The following is a 17,652-nucleotide window of genomic DNA, read 5'->3' on the forward strand; positions in this document are numbered from 1 at the left end:
AGAGGTCACCTATAAGTATTCAGAAGGTAGCAACTTTGTTATCACTGACCTGAGCTGTATTTGATCCAGCAACCTCAAGGTGAAATGCTATATGCTAACGCTACACTTGTTGCTAATCCTCTCACCGCTAATCCCTGCCCCATGGAAATGCAGTTCTGTTTTAGAAATTAAATATCCCTGCTGACTCAGTGTGCACTGGTGATACACCGCTTAGCCTGTCTATTACTAAGTGTGGGAGTGTAGGATCCTGAAATCAGTCAATGTTCTTTAAATGTTCCTCCACATTTAGGTGGGGATCTTGCTTGCTAACCAACCTTCTTACTGCTGGCACTGAAGCAAGACCCTGGCAAAAAGCACTGCCTTTGGCTGGGCTGGTTTGGAGCGGCTGGCACAAGAGTAGCAGGAAATAGTGAGATTCAGTTGCTTCGAGATCTCCAAACAGGCAGGGGCAGTTACAGCCAGTGGAGAAGCAGATCCCAGACAATGTGTGAGATACAGACTGTACTGTGTGACCACGTGTGGTCCCCTTATGCAAGGAAGGAAATGGTCTGACTGTGTCTATAGCTGCCCCTCTGTGTTCAAAGTTTTAGTTTGAGTTAAATATTTTAATCAAAGAGCATTAAAAAAGGAAAAGTGCAATAACTCTTCTTGCCAAGTTTTAGTTCTGTGTTTGTTTTCAGTAATTAGTTTGGTATAAGCAGAAGCCTCATTAAAGGCCCAATTCTGACACCTTTACTCACTTTCAGTAGGACAGATTCATGTGCGTAATCCCATTATTGTGGTTTTATTATTTCTGTTACAGTTGAGTTTGGAGGCCCCAGTCAGGGTTGGGGGCTCCATTGTGCTAAGTTCTATGCAACACAGGGTAGGGCCCTGTAGAGCTCATGGGCAACAGAAAAGATCCAAGAGTGCATGTAGCAAACAGTGGGAAGAGGCAAGGGTGGAGGAATGAGGGGAATAGTAATTAGAACTTGTAACCACATGGGTCATATGTGTGCACAGCTAGATGGTTTTCAGTTGGGGTTTGTTGTATGTGTGCTGTATTTTTAATGAGATAAATATCCAAAGTCCATAGCAGTAATCTCTGTAGCTATATGTGTTGCTGTATTTGACATAAATGTAGATCCCATAGTAGAATAATGCCTGTAACTGCTTGTTTACTGTTCCTGAGCAAAACAGCTGTTAGCGTGTTTAAGAATTGTGTCTTGATTTTAAATAAATAAATAGCTGCTCATTCTCCTTTGTTTTAGATTCTGAGCAAAATATCCACTCTCCCAGCCACAGCTCAGGCAGTCTGACTGTTACTTCATCTCTTGGGAATGTGTGTGGAGGTCTGGTAGAGATTTTGCTTCCTGCCATTGCTTTTGCTTTACCACCAGTTAGCGTCTACTTCCAGATGTTCCAAATGATCAGTTTTCTCAGCTTCCTTCATTCATACATTAGTTATCTGGCATGGAGAGAGGAAAAATCATTAGCATTTAAGATTTAATGGGAAACATCTCAGCTAGGAACCTACTATCAGTTTGAAACTAATGTAGGAACAGATTTATGCAGCTTTTCTCTCTCTAAGAAAAACCTTAGAGTGTGAAAACTTTCTGGGTTTTTACTAACCCAGAAATCATGAAACCTTTCCTCTTATTTTGAAACAATACGTTATTATTGTAAACTCTCCCCCCATTTTGTTAGGCTGCTGCTACAGCTGCTGAACTATCAGCGTGAGCAAGTTAAAATAAAACAGTCTATTGGCATATGTTTGCAGGGGCCAGCCATGCTTTTGTGTAAGCGACTCTATTGGAGGTAAATATGACACTTTCTCCTCCACCCCGTATCACAGACTGTTGCATTTAACTGATGGCCTTTTACAATAACATGAACATTTTCTGAACAGAACAGCTACTTGTCATGAGTCTGTACTCTCGTAGTTTTTCTCATCCCTTTCCAACTGCTCTTTCAGCAGCTGCTCCTGCTCACACAGTTTCTGTTCTCAGCTCTATTCACAACTTCTTTGTTCTCTCCCTGGGCAAACTTACTAGTGAGCTCATGGCTTCTGTAACATCTCCTAATTACCTCGGCCCTTCGGTGCAGTTTCACATCTTCAACTATCTGCCTGCCATCTTCACCTCCATGTCCCTCCCTCATCTTAAATTCAACAAGAAGGAAACTGGATTTCTTCTCTTTCATCCCAAACTCTGCCATCTGTGTCACTATTAACAACAGTAACATGATCACCCAGATTCACAGCAACAGTCTCATATTCGACTCCTCTATCTTTTTCCCATCACAAAGCCTACCAAACTTGTCACTTCTTCCCTTTAACATCTATAAAACCCACACTTGCTTTGGGATTGAACTCTCATCTAGTGCTTTTTCTGAATTGACTTTTCATGTCTGATTTAGATTATAAACCCGTGGGGGCAGGGACCATCTCATCTTTTAAGTTTATACATTGCCAGGCAAACTGACAATGCTTAATGAAATCAACATTTTCAGAAGTGTTCATAGTCATTTGGTATGTCTTGGTTTGGAGTTCCCAACTAGAGATTCTTAGGCCCTGATTTTCAGACTGAGGAACTGCCTTCTCTGATTGTGGGTCCACAGCACCTCTGAAAATGAAACCCTAGGTGTCTCATAGTGGGTGTCCCAAAATCGAGAGACAATTATTTGTTCTCTTATGAAAATTTGGCTACATATAAATCAGAATAATCTAATGCAGCAGTTCTCAAACTGTGGGTCATGACCCCAAAGTGGGCTGTGACTCCATTTTAATGGGGTCGCCAGGGCTGGCTTGAACTTGCTGGGGCCCAGGGCTGATGCCGAAAGCTGAACCCCACCACCCAAGGCCAAAGACTGAGGATTTCAGCCCTGCGTGTTGGGACTCAGGTTACAGGCCACCCGCCTGTGGCTGAAGCCTTTAGGCTTCAGCTTTGTACCCCACCTGGGTCAGTGGGGCTTGGGTGGGCTCAGGCTTTGGTCCCCCCTCCTGGAGTCGTGTAATAATTTTTATTGTAAGAAGAAGGTCGCAGTGCAATGAAGTTTGAGAACCCCTCATCTAATGAAAACTTAAACCAAAGTTGATAGAGGAGAACAGGAATGGACTCTTATGGTTTGAACTATCAGATGATAAATGATAGCCCCCTACAAGTTTCAAAAAAGCTTTTACAAACAAAAAGGCAGATTTAAAATGTCCTTTTGCAAAGGGCAGGAATTCTTCCTTCCCCAGAGGGCATCCAGGATTCAGTGAGTGCTGCAGCGTGCTGCAAATTCCTATAATTTGTGTCTGCATCTGCTGGTGCTGTAGTAGCAAGAGCTTAGCTTGACCAACAAAAGCAAACTAATTCAGAAGGAGATGGGCAGTTCTAAGGGAAGTTGAAGCATTCTAGGGAGCCCTTTTCTATTTAATATTTATAACGACTAGAGATAGGTGACCATGGTTGGATGAAATAAGAACTAACTAAAATTGTCACCAAAAATTGAAACCATACCTGAACCACGCTGGAGGTCTGAACATGTATGGCTACTTCTTTGCCCCCTTTTCCCCCCACAGTTTATATTACACTATGTACATGTTTTGGCTTAAGCTGGGGCTTCATGCAGAAATATCACAAAAGAGCTAATGCTCCCTGTTTAATCTGACCTAAACTTTGAAATATAATTTCCAGAACAATTTATTTTTTCATCTCAACTACTACAGTTTGGATAAGTATGGACAAGCATCAGATAACTATCAAAACTTTTGGCTGTTTATCTGAACCAAATCAATTCTCTAAACCTCCTAACATTGGCTGTCTGTTAATAATAACCCCTTCAAAAACTGAAACTAAAATCTGTTTCCTTATAAAGATCCTTTTTTGTTCTTTGCACACACAAAATATTACTGTAAATTTGCTCATGAATGCTGACCTGCTGACATTCATTTTTCATCTTAGAACAAAGAACTCTGAAGCTGCCTTGATGTAAAAGAAATACACACACACATGCTGAATTAGGGGGATGTAGCTAACAGATGCAATTACCCACTCCCATCAAATTATATCAAATGTTAAGTCTTCTGTCTTTAAGATTGATATTCATTTTGTACCTATCCAATTATGCAAGGGCAGTATGTATTTATATTTGAGAGAAGAAGAGGATATATACCAGTGCTTTGAATTTTTTGAAGTCTAACACATTTTTTTCCTGCTAAGAAAATGTGGTTCTAATCATGTTTCTTGTGCAACAAGTATCTTCCATACTTCTTCAGCTACAATTTTTGAGCCAGCTGCATTGTAATCATTATCAGAATAGGTCAAAGTAGTTCTGGTTTATATTAGATGTTCCAATGGGAAGACTAGAAGAGTAGTGGCCTTAAATTATTCTAGAGAGACTGAGCTATTGAAAAGATTAACAATGTTATCGTATAAAAGGGAACAAATATAAGTGAAAAAGCACTTTCATGTAAAATAAAACTTCTTTTTTGCAGCTTTATAGCGTGGGGAAAAGTGTTTTGGTTGGCATGTATTATTTGTGATATATTTATTATTAGTTCTGATAACACGGCCCTAGAATAGCAGCAGACAGAACTTGATACCATCAGTATAAGTTATAGTTCTGGTCAAAAAAGCAAACAGAACACTGGAATATGTAGCCTGGGGCATGGGATGCTATCTGGAAAGTTCCTGAACTCTGTGAGCTAGTGGGATAAGCATACCAGATAGTAGGAACATAAGTGCCACTTGGCCAGCCAAATACCACCTGAGTAATAGTCAATAGGTGTTGGGCATGTGCCTTGTTCATTGGAACTGTCTTGCCCTGGCAACAGAACCTGGGCTTTCCTTCTACTATATTACTTGAGTCATCTATTTTACTGTCAGGGAAATGGTCTCTTAGGAAACAAGCTGATATTTGGATAGAAGTTTAGAGTCTAGGGCCCAAATGCAAAGGACCTCTGAATGTGGTGAAGGCTATATAAATATCAGCATAGATAGACAGACAGATTGAATCTGAATATCAGCCTCTTTTTCCATCTCTGCTGGCTAAACCACATTTAGACAACATGCAGTGAGCCTGGTCTTGATCCCAAATGAAATCATGGCCAAACTCTCAAAGGGTTCACTCCTGACTGGGGACAGAGGGCGTGGCACCTTGCAGGATCCAGCTGCAGCCTTCACTGGGAATAGGATTGGGCCCTGTATATGTATTTAATTATCCTTTGTTTATTCACAAATACCTGTTCTGTTTTTAGTCAAAGAAGGTTACATTTCATTCTCTGCTTTGTGGAGCTTTAGCTAGTCACTCTTGGCAAGAGCTTTTATCATGTTTTTGTGCCAGTTGCTTTCTGGATGGAAATTTTGTTCTCAAATTCCATATTTGACATACATATTCCACACCCCTCCCATCTGGGGAATGATGGGAGTGACTCTGACTATCGTTTGAGATTTCTCAGCTTCTTAGGACTAAGAGAAGATGTCACTGAGTGATCAGAGAGGTCAGAGTTAAAGGTGGAGGTAGCTCAGAGGTGAAAGTAAGCCAGTCCGGCCCCGTAGGGAGTACCTGTAAAAAAAGGTGCAGTAGTGTACCGGCAAATAAGTGGAACATTCAGTACTAGCTAACTTCACCTCTTTTGGCTGCATAACAAAAAGTTCAAACTCAAAGCTAATAAAATCTTGGAAAGGGAAAACTCACTGTCACATTTGTTTGTTGTTTCTCTCCCTCTCCTCCTCCAGTCAGGCTGTCCGACCTGGCTAGGCTCCGCGTTCCCCTGCCCGCGCCTCCCCCGCCTCAGTAGGGGCTGCAGCAGCTCCCCTCTAGCTTGTAGCAGGGAACAGTCCAAACACAAGCAACCCACCTCTCCTACATACTTCGTGGATCCGTCCCATTGCATAACTTAGATATAGAAAATAAAGCTACTATTACTACTACCAGGACTGTCTGTAATAAAACTTTACTATTGGAATAAACCTGAAAAACTGAAAACTCACTGTCACATTTCTTTGTTGTTTCTCTCCCTCTCCTCCTCCAGTCAGGCTGCCCCACGTGGCTAGGCTCCACATTCCCCCAACCCCCGCACTCAGCAGGGGCTGCAGGGGCTCCCCTCTAGCTTGTCGCAGGGGGACTGGCTGAGGGAGAAGCCTCCCCAGATAGCCTGCTGCCTGCGTAAGAACAGTTTAAATTTAGCTGTTCACTCCGGGATCTGAACCAGGATTAGGGGCTATTTCCGGCATCCTTGTTAATTTCACTCTCGATTGTTTGGGGGGGGGGGTGACCAAAGCTGGGGCAGTTCATTTATATTCAATTTATATTATTGAAGATCACCTCATCCAGGGGACAGAAAAGAACTGCCCCGGCTTTGGTCACTCCCCCACCCCAACAACCCAGAGTGAAATTAACAAGGATGCCAGAAATAGACCCGAATTCCTTGGTTCAGACAGTGGAGTGAACAGCTAAGTTTAAACTGTTCTTACGCAGGCAGCAGGCTACCTGGGGAGGCTTCTCCCTCAGCCAGTCCCCCTGCGACAAGCTAGAGGGGAGCCCCTGCAGCCCCTGCTGAGTGCGGGGGTTGGGGGAATGTGGAGCCTAGCCACGTGGGGCAGCCTGACTGGAGGAGGAGAGGGAGAGAAACAACAAACAAATGTGACAATGAGTTTTCAGTTTTTCAGGTTTATTCCAATAGTAAAGTTTTATTACAGACAGTCCTGGTAGTAGTAATAGTAGCTTTATTTTCTATATCTAAGTTATACAATGGGACGGATCCATGAAGTATGTAGGAGAGGTGGCAAAGAATCCTGTGGCACCTTATAGACTAACAGACGTTTTGGAGCATGAGCTTTCGTGAGTGAATACCCACTTCTTCAGATGCATGTGGTAGAAATATCCAGGGGCAGGTAGATATATGCTAGCAAGCAAGCTAGAGATAACGAGGTCAGTTCAATCAGGGAGGATGAGGCCCTGTTCTAGCAGTTGAGGTGTGAAAACCAAGAGAGGAGAAACTGGTTCTGTAGTTGGCAAGCCATTCACAGTCTTTGTTCAATCCTGAGCTGATGGTGTCAAATTTGCAGATGAACTGAAGCTCAGCAGTTTCTCTTTGAAGTCTGGTCTTGAAGTTTTTTTGCTGCAGGATGGCCACCTTAAGGTCTGCTATAGAGTGGCCAGGGAGGTTGAAGTGCTCTCCTACAGGTTTTTGTATATTGCCATTCCTAATGTCTGATTTGTGTCCATTTATCCTTTTCCATAGAGACTGTCCAGTTTGGCCGATGTACATAGCAGAGGGGCATTGCTGGCATATGATGGCGTATATTACATTGGTGGATGTGCAGGTGAATGAACATATCACACCAGCGACACCATCACAGGACCTAACCAGATCAGCCACACCATCACTGGTTCATTCACCTGCACATCCACCAATGTAATATATGCCAGCAATGCCCCTCTGCTATGTACATCGGCCAAACTGGACAGTCTCTACAGAAAAGGATAAATGGACACAAATCAGACATTAGGAATGGCAATATACAAAAACCTGTAGGAGAGCACTTCAACCTCCCTGGCCACACTATAGCAGACCTTAAGGTGGCCATCCTGCAGCAAAAAAACTTCAGGACCAGACTTCAAAGAGAAACTGCTGAGCTTCAGTTCATCTGCAAATTTGACACCATCAGCTCAGGATTGAACAAAGACTATGAATGGCTTGCCAACTACAGAACCAGTTTCTCCTCTCTTGGTTTTCACACCTCAACTGCTAGAACAGGGCCTCATCCTCCCTGATTGAACTGACCTCGTTATCTCTAGCTTGCTTGCTAGCATATATCTACCTGCCCCTGGATATTTCTACCACATGCATCTGAAGAAGTGGGTATTCACCCACGAAAGCTCATGCTCCAAAACGTCTGTTAGTCTATAAGGTGCCACAGGATTCTTTGCTGCTTTTACAGATCCAGACTAACACGGCTACCCCTCTGGTAGGAGAGGTGGGTTGCTTGTGTTTGGACTGTACTGATAAGAAATGTAACTTACTTCCACCCCTGGCCCCGCCCCTTCAGTCTGAGGCCCCGCCCCTTCAGGGTCGGGGACAGAGTGGGACCTGTACTGGTAAGAGCTGTTTTACTTTCACCCCTGAGGTAGCTGGACATTATAACATTAGTAGCTGGACAGTCTAACTTTGGTTTAACTGTGGTGCTGGTACACGTGTTTTATGAAAACCGTTCACTTACTGACAATCCAGCCTGAGGCTGGCAAGGGCGGGACATTACTTTTTGTCAGATTAATTTGTATCTCCCAGCCTTGTATCTGCCATCAAATGTGAGCTATTCTGTATCAAAAGAAAATATGGCTTCAGACTTCTATCAGCGCCCTCATGTCTAGCATTAACATTTCCTTCCTTAGTTTCATTGTATTGCTTCCTTTCCTATTATTATCTGAGATTGGGAATAATTCCTTTCCTTAAATTTCCCTTTTACCTGGAAGGTATTTATAGAGTATGATCATGAACAATCTCAGCGCCACTTCTTTTCTTTTCTATACTTTTGGGGTCAAATATTGCTTTCAGCTAGACTCGTGAAACTCCATGGGCTTCAGAAGGGCTGCACAAGTATAACCAAAGAGAAAATATAGACATGTAAGTCTAACTTTCTAGTTGATAGCATAGTGTAAATTAAACTCTAAGATAACATTTCAATGGACATTATCAGTAATTCCAATGAGGGATGAGAGGGATGGACCTTTTCCCAGGCTGAGCGGGCAAAGATGGGAATTGAATGTTGTATATGGCAGATATAATGGAGAAGTCAAGGAGGGATGGAGATTCAGTTTAAATTGCTGTGGCTAGTGTTTCTGAATAATGGGATTGAAGCACTCTACAAAGGACCTTTGTTCTTCTTCTCATCCCTAAGCTGTGGTTGGTAAAAATTAAGTCAGTTAATGCCTGCCAGCAGCAGGCTCTTGAGCGCAGATGTGCTTTATCTACTGCCTGTGGAGAGGAATACACTTCATGTGGAGAGGTGGCTTATTTTTCTTGTTTGTAAATATGCCTAACGCAACACAAGGAGCTAAGTGTTAGGGAATCTGTGTTCTTTTTTGGCAGCGTAAGATCAAACTAAAAGAAAAATCACAATTTTGCCGATGATTTAATACTCTGAGTTTGGATTAATAGGCATCATAGCAACCAATGAATATCCCTTTATTGGAACAGACAGTAACATAATTTTCTGCATTGTGCATGGCTACATGAGAAAGAAACATGAAACCTAACTTTTTTATTAGTATTCATATTGGCAATGTTGTACTAGGTTGCAGTGGTTTACAGCCTTTACAGCCTAGCAGAGAAAACATTAACGTTGTACAGAAATCAGAACCAGATTCAATGGGTTTTGAAAACCTCCCACACTGGCAAAGAAAGATGTGTGATCATTCTGGACAAATACCCTTTTCTTCTTTCTTTAGTGAACTTGAGTAGTATATTTAAAATGAACGCGAATACATATTTTTCCAGTCTTTTATTAATTTCATCATGGCATCAGGCATTCCGAAACTTGGCAAAGGGTCCAGAGTTCCTCTTTCTTGCTTGCTTACCTAATAATTTGCATTGATCGCATTAGTATTGGAAACTGAAGCTAGCACATTTCAAAAAAATCTGACTTTTTGATGCTGTGTTAGTGAGGTGATTGCAAAAGATGAGTACCCGTTCCTCAGCTGAAACCAGAATAATGTGAACAATAGTAGTTGTGCTGGCTGATGCACATGTAAGCAAGTGAGGCCATTTGGCACATTTGCTCTTTTTATAATCTTTACAACAGTGTATCCTAAATGTGTTCTAGGCTCTATGTAGTTGTAGCTGGAGGACTGACATGGGTGAGACAGTTACTGTAAGATCTGTCATGTTTCTCCTGCAATCTTTGAGTTCTGGTACAAAATGTGGAATAAAAAATAACTGCCAGTGTGGATCGCCACCCGGGTTTGATAATGGATTCCTTTCAGGGAAGCAAACATTAGTGATGCAGGGAAACTGGAACATCTCCTCCCTGGAAGGACTGCAGTGGTTGCTCTTAAAAGGGCTGGTTAATATTCACACTGCAAATTACTTCATAACATAACCATTTTAATACTCCCCAGACTGAACCTGGTATTCATGGTCTCAGCCCTTGAATGAAGGTACAATTGCAATGTTGCCGGTCCCAAGCACTCAGAAATCATGAGCCAGGCCCCAAAATAATCATGACACTGGCCTAAACATTTTGAGGGTTTGGGGTTTTTTTGCCTTTTGGGTTTTGAGCCTTTAGGATGCACTTGATTCACATTTTTGAGCTTCTGTCTACAACCGTGAGGGTTAGAAACGTACTTTATAAAATCACAAAATCAGCTGACTTTAAGATTGGAGGCTTGAAGAAAAATGCCAAATATCATGAGATTCATGATAAAATAATGAAAGTTGGTAACACTTGTGAGGGTATTGCACGTTGGACTGATGAAGTACCAGAGATTTCATTGAAGGTGACCAAACTTGACCTTAAAATTACATGCAAGCATTTGAGCATGGTTATGGAAGTGACAGTTTTTCTAAATGACACATAAGTGAAATGAAAGAAATGGCATGTGTACAGTAAAGCCATCAAGGCAGCATTGGCCATCTCACCTTGAGTAGAACAAAGTGTTCATAATACTTCTCTTAAAGTAGCCATTTGTACTGAATGTGAGCCATGTAAAAAGATGTGCATGTCATATTTCTGATCACATAAGTTAGCTTTTCATTTGATGAGAGGTTGGCAGAGTAAATCATAGCAGCAAGAAGAGTGAAGAGGGCTAACACAGTATTGGATTGAAGCAAGAGTTCAGTATTGCACTGTCAGTTTAGAAAGCATTAGTTAGATCACATTTGGCATAGTTAATCTTTCTAGATAATTAAAACACAGAGGGAATTTTTCACTTTTTATTCCTCAGATTGGTCATAGGATTTTTGCTCTCTTTTGTCATAAGTAATATTTCAGAAAGTTAAATATGCACATTTCAAAAGGTTTTAAGAATTTAAATGTTATAATTTTTAAATTCATAAGAGCAGAATGGTGGTCCTGCTATTCCAGGTATGAAGGGCCTGTGGCTTGCATCAGTTCTTACACTACTATGTAAAGTATAGGGCATTAAACTGTAGCAGTAGTTTGTTACAAACTAGGTTTCAGAGGTCTGTTAAGGCCTGGTGAAATGATTATAGTTAGTCTTTGCATTCTACTCTCTGCTTAGGCTGTATGTTGTACATGCAACCGTGATGACTACATATGAAACATTCCATGAAATCTATCATGCATTCCATTACTCTTATATTCTGTCCTACAGCAAGAGTTTGAACTTTTGTAGAGCTTTTGCTCTCTCTTTTTGCAGAGGTTCTCTCAAATCCCCTCATTTCTCCATCCCATTTTCCACCTCATGCCAAGGCTCAGGCCATGGCTACACTAGAGAGTTGCAGCGCTGGTGAGGGGGTTACAGCGCTGCAACTTAGGATGTGGCCACACTTGCAAAGCATGGCCAGCGCTGCAACTCCCTGGTTGCAGCGCTGGCTGTACACCCGGTCGAGCCTCGGGTGTAGCGATTCCAGCGCTGGTGATCCAGCGCTGGTCAGCAAGTGTGGACCCCACCAGCGCTTTTATTGACCTCCGGGGTATAAGGAGGTATCCTAGAATTCCTGTCCACAACAAACCGGAAGAAAGGGAGAGCTCAGAGTTCAGCCAAACTGCTTATTTAAAAAACAAACACAGCTCCTGTTTACTGAGCGAGCGGAGGCAGGCAGGGGAATTACTTTGGAATGTTCACAGCTGTTTGCTTGAAGAGAGAAACAGCACTCTCACACGGCAGAGGGGAAGGGGGAAGTCCGTGTTGAGCAGTTGCTTATCTGGTCTGACGGGTATTTAGGAGTACATAATTTGCATTTAGTGAATGAGAGAGGAGTGGGGGAAGGGAGTCAGAACTTTTAAAATGATTGAAGGTAGGCACAAGACCTTAGAACTTGCAAGGCAGGGAGCTGAGAACAGTGTCAACTCCAAAAATCCATTCTGTCTGTCTCCTCCACGCTCCCTGTCACATTCCACCCCACCCTCCTCTTTTGAAAAGCACGTTGCAGCCACTTGAATGCTGGGATAGCTGCCCACAATGCACCACTCCCAACAGCGCTGCAAATGATGCAAATGTGGCCACACTGCAGCGCTGGTAGCTTTCAGTGTGGCCACACTGCAGCGCTGGCCCTACACAGCTGTACGAACACAGCTGTAACTACCAGCACTGCAGAACTGTAAGTGTAGCCATGGCCTCAGTGTCATGGTTGCCCTCTTGTTGGTCCAGAAAGGATGGATGTAACTCATTCTAGAACTGTACCTTGGAGAGAACAGCTGGGTCCTGGCAATCAGGGATTTTATGCTTTCCTGCAGTTAGAATGTGACCAGTCAGGTGCCCCTTCATGACTTAGGTAAACAGAAAAAGGAAGTTAGAAAGGAAAATCAACATTGCTCCTAATTTAGTTCAATGGAGGCCACCTGAGAGCAATGTGAGATGTTCCTTTCACTCAGAGAGTGAATGCACAGTAGCTTTCTAAGCCTCTGTTGCTCAGATGTTCAGGACTCAAAGGCAGCACATTGTGCTGACTGTAGATCATCAAGGTAGCGACTACAGTGTCCTTTTTTACTGTCTACCAGTGTTCGATCAAAGCCTTTTTAGCAACTAGAAATACTTAACCCTCCACCACACCACACATACCACCACCACCTCTGCCTTTGTACGCACATTGATTAAAGAAAGCTTTACTTAAACAATCAACGTGTCAAATCAAATACAATAAATCCCTTACACATCCTGGATTCTGTTTTTGGTTTGATGGGTTACTTTAAATTGGGAGCTCCATCAATAAGATTTTTCCAAGATAAGTTACAATATAGAGTAGATCAGGATGTTTGGTCTCCTGTCTGTCAGAAATAGATATTTATTTTTAATTAAATATGTGCTTTAAACTGTTTCATAACCAACAGACATCTTTGGAATGGAGCTTTGCGGTTGATGTATCTTCAAGTCACTGTGTGCTCTGCTTCTTTCTTTTAAAAGTATGCTCCCATCAATACACTGATGCCACTGGTGTGCTGACATCTCCAAACTACCCCAGAAACTACCCTGTCAAGACAGAGTGCATATACAGGATCAGAGTGGAAACCAACAAACAGATTATGCTGCACTTCACCAACTTCACCTTGGAAGGGAATAAGTTTTGTTCATCGGATTATGTAGAAATCAGGCAAGTCCATTTAGTTCTATTATCCTCATTACTAATCGCAGCCAAGGGAAGAAAGTAGAATCAATTTAGGCTGAACAAGAAGCTGTAGCCTGAAATGTACCTGAAACTGGCAAAAAAGGGTTTGATAGTGAACTAGAAATAAAACCCTGTTGCTCCCTCCTTCCTATTCCAGCCTTATGTTTCCCACCTGTGATGGTCCTGGATAAATTCCAGCTGTCAGAGTAAGTGAATGGATTCTTGTGGGGCTTGTCAATTCCTCAGCAGAAGGGCCATCTCTTTTTGTACTGGTTGGGGAGAGGCACTATAAGTGAAAGAAAGCATAGAGTCAGATAAAGTAAAAATCTTAAATGAATGAAAGTGAATCATTGAATCTTTATGGATAGAAATTCCATGCTTGGACAATAAGATATAGCAGTAGGAATCTACTACTGACCACCTGACCAGGACGGTGATAGGGACTGTGAAATGCACAGGGAAGTTAGAATGGCTTCATTTCAACTATCTTAATATTGGGTATATGTAACCTCAGGACAGGATGCAGAGGTAAAATTTCTTCATGCCATAAATGACTGCTTTATGGTGCAACTAGTCCTGGAACCCACAAGGAGAGAGGCCGTTCTTGATTTTGTCCTACATGGAACGTAGTACAAAATCAAGAACGGCCTCTCTCCTTGTGGGTTCCAGGAGCTGAATATAGCTGAACTGCTTGGTAATAGTGACCATGCTGTAATTAAATTTAACATCTGTTTAGGAGGAAAAAAGCTAAAGAAACCCACCACAGTAGCATTTAAGTTCAAAAAGAGGGACTGCAGAAAAATGAGGAAGCTAAACAGAAATTAAAAGGGACAGTCACAAAGGTTAAATACCTGCAAACTGCATGGAGACTATTTTTAAAACACTGTAATAGAGGCACAAACTAACATATACTCCCAAATAATAATAATAAAAAAAACAGTAAGAGGACCAAAAAAATGCCAGCTATGCTAAACAGCAGAATAAAAGAGGTGGAGAGTGTCAAAAAGGAGTCTTAAAAATTGGAAGTGAAATCCTAATGAGGAAAATAGAAAACAGCTTAAACATTGGCAAGTCAAGTGTAAAAGTATAAGAAGGTGGGCCAAGAAAGAATTCAAAGAAGAACCAATTGATGACACAAAAGCTAACAGCAATTTTTTAAGTAAATCAGAAGCAGCAAACCTACCAAACAATTTGTGGGGCTACTGGATGACGAGGTGCTAAAGGGGCACACAAGGAAAATGAGGCTATTGCAGAGAAGCTAAAAGATGTCTTTGCATTAGTCCTCACTACAGAGGATGTGGGGGAGATCCCTACACCCAAGCCATTCCATTTAGGTGACAGATCTGAGGAACATCCCCGATTGAGGTGTCGATAGAGGAGATTTTGGAACAAATTGATAAATTAAAAAGTAATAAGTCACCAGGAACTCAGATAGGAAATCGCAGAACTACTAACTGTGGTATGTAACCTATATTTGAATCAGACTCTGTACCAGATGACTGGAAAGTAGCTAATGTAACACCTATTTTTAAAAAAAGGCTCCAGAGGCAATTCTGGCAACTACAGCCTGGTAAGCCTAACTTTAGTTCCAGACAAATTGGTTGAAACTATAGTAAACAACAGAATTATCAGACACAGATGAACACGATATGTTGAGGAAGAGTCAACATGGCTTTTGTAAAGGGAAATCATGCCTCACAAATCTATTAGAATTCTTTGAGGAAATCAACAACCATGTAGACTAGGGTGATCCAGCTATATAATGTACTTCGACTTTCAGAAAGCCTTTGACAAGGTCCCACACCAAAGGCTTTTAAGCAAAGAAAGCTGTCATGGGATAAGAGGGAAGGTCCTCTTGTGAATCAGTAATTGGTTAAAATATAGGAAACAAAGGGTCCATTTTCACAATGGAGAAAGGTAAATACCAGGGTCCAACAAGGATCTGTACTGAGACTTGTGCTGTTCAACATAGTCATAAATGATCTGGAATATGGTGGGGGGGTTAAGAATAAAGTGGCAAAATTGAAGACATACAAAATTACTCAAGCTGGTTAATTTTAAAGCTGACTGTGAAGAGTTACAAAGGGATTTCACTAAATTGGGTGACAAAACAGCAGATTAAATTCAGTGTTGATAAATGCAAAGGGATGCATGCTAATTCCATGTATGTATGTAAATGATGGGTTCTAATTCAGCTGTTACCACTCAAGAAAGAGATCTTGGTGTCATCATGGATAGTTCTCTGAAAACATCTGCTCAATATGCAGTGGCTGTCCAAAAAGCATTAGGAAAGGAATAGATAATAAAATAGAAAATGTCATAATGACACTGTATAAATCCATGGTACACCCACACCTTGAATACTGTGTGCAATTCTGGTCACCCCATCTCAAAAAAGTTACATTAGAATGCTTAAAGGTGTAAAGAAAGGCAAGAAAATGATTACAGATATGGTACAGCTTCCATATGAGGAGAGATTAAAAAGACTGGGACTGTTCCGCTTAGAAAAGAGTTGACTCAGGACAGATGCTAGAGGTCTATAAAACCATGAATGATATGGAGAAAGTGAATAGGGAAGCATTATTTACCCCTTTACATAACACAAGAAGAAGGGTCACCAATGGAATTAATAGGCAGCAGGTTTAAAACAAATAGAAGAAAGTATTTCTTCACACAACACACAGTCAAAATGTGGAAGTCAGTGCCATGGAATGTTGTGAAGGCCAAAAGTATAAATGGATTCAATAAAGAATTAGATAAATTCATGGAGAACAGGTCCATCAATGGCGATTAGCCAAGATGGTCAGAGATGCAACCCCATGCTCTGGTGTCCCTAAACCTCCAACTGCCAGGAGCATCTGGCACTGGCCTCTGTCAGAGACAGGATACTGGACTAGTTAGACAATTGGTCTCACCCCTTATGGCTGTTCTTATGTTGCACAGTTGCATGTTTTGTAAAGCATTGTGTGCACTTACATATTTAAGCATTATCAATAGTTACTGCTCCGAAGAGTAGAGCTGAGTGCATTGTTACCCTTGATTCTGCAGAGCATTGTAATCCGCTGCACATCAATTGTACTGTTCTCCCTCAGTGACAATACACTGATGGCATCATGAAGACATTGAAAAAGTTGATAATGAAGTTTTTGAGTGGTTCTGATCCTTAGCTGGTGTAAATCTGCATAGCTCCATTGACTTGAATGGAGTTATGCAGAGTGTGTTATCGCAAGTATTTTGACTTCAGTGGACCTATAAAATTTTATTCCATCTGAGGATCTGGCCCAGTTTCTGGGCTGATGTAATCTTTAATACTACAGTAAATTGGTAGTTGGGAGGAAATATTAAAATTGAGCAGACAGGGATATGGGTCAGAGGAGGCATTTTCACAGTTTAGAAACCACAACAACCTTAGACATCAGATAGTTGTTTAAGTCTTCCTCAGTGGGGTAAGAGGAGAGAACAGACCTTCTATCATAACAAGGCTAAACCGAATGTTTTAACAAAAACAAGTAGAAACAGGATTTATCTCTTTAAAATATGGCTCTGCTTTGGCGGCAACATATTAAAATGGCATCTCGGGTTGTTTTTTAAAGTGTGTGTGTGTGTGTGTGTGTGTGTGTGTGTGTGTGTGTGTGTGTGTGTGTGCGCGCCCGCGCGCACTCAGAAATATAACTAACCTGAAGACCAACATGTTCAGGAGGTACAACAAAGCATTGCACGTTCACCCTGATTGCAAAACTAGGGGGTGCCAGCACCAGCTGAGCACAGGGTCAGAAACATCAGCTGTGGAATCATCTACAGAGACCAGAGCAAATCATCTAAAACTAAGATTCAACCCATCTGTTTGGAGATATAGGCAGGCTAATGTAGGCTTTTGTTGCTTTATAGAGGACAGTCATGATGACTCTGATGCTTTACCCTCATTGCTTTCCCATGCAGCTTGGAAGATCCCAGAGATGCTTCTTTGGCTCTGTCAGGATGTTGAGATGTTTTGAATCTGTACTGTAATGAGATTGTTGAGATTTGTGCCCTACTTTTGAAGATATTTTGGCATTGCTGCTCTCAATATTGCACCACTTAATTTAATTTAAGATTTTGGGCCCTAAATCTCATTTCCAAAAGGACTTTGGAACCTCTATCTCATCAGCTCTGAATGGAATTTTGGCTTTTGAAATGAGAGGGAGGTTCCTAAACCATTTAGGCGTTGTGATGCTGAGTGCAGCAATGCCTAAATACCTTCACAAGCTGGGCCAAAGTGCTTGCAAGTGGTTTGTAAGTAGTTGATTAAGATGTCTTGCACCATTTAGTAGTTACTAATGTATTCCTGCTAAAGACAAAGCTGAAGGAATCCCAGGAGACATTTCTTTTACTCTTCTCATTCTTTACCTGTTTGGCCC

At 41.6% G+C, this 17,652-nt stretch overlaps 1 protein-coding gene across 1 annotated transcript in view; it reads left to right on the plus strand.

Annotated features, from left to right (window-relative positions):
• CUBN (cubilin) overlaps positions 1-17,652 on the plus strand; it is a 225,433-nt gene that overhangs the window by 46,242 nt on the left and 161,539 nt on the right. Inside the window, exon 23 of the mRNA XM_050937633.1 lies at positions 13,054-13,240. Coding sequence (XP_050793590.1) covers positions 13,054-13,240 — 187 coding nt within the window. The remainder of the gene's footprint in view (positions 1-13,053; positions 13,241-17,652) is intronic.

Source organism: Gopherus flavomarginatus, chromosome 2, assembly GCF_025201925.1.
Source record: "Gopherus flavomarginatus isolate rGopFla2 chromosome 2, rGopFla2.mat.asm, whole genome shotgun sequence".
Lineage (NCBI taxonomy): Eukaryota > Metazoa > Chordata > Testudines > Testudinidae > Gopherus > Gopherus flavomarginatus.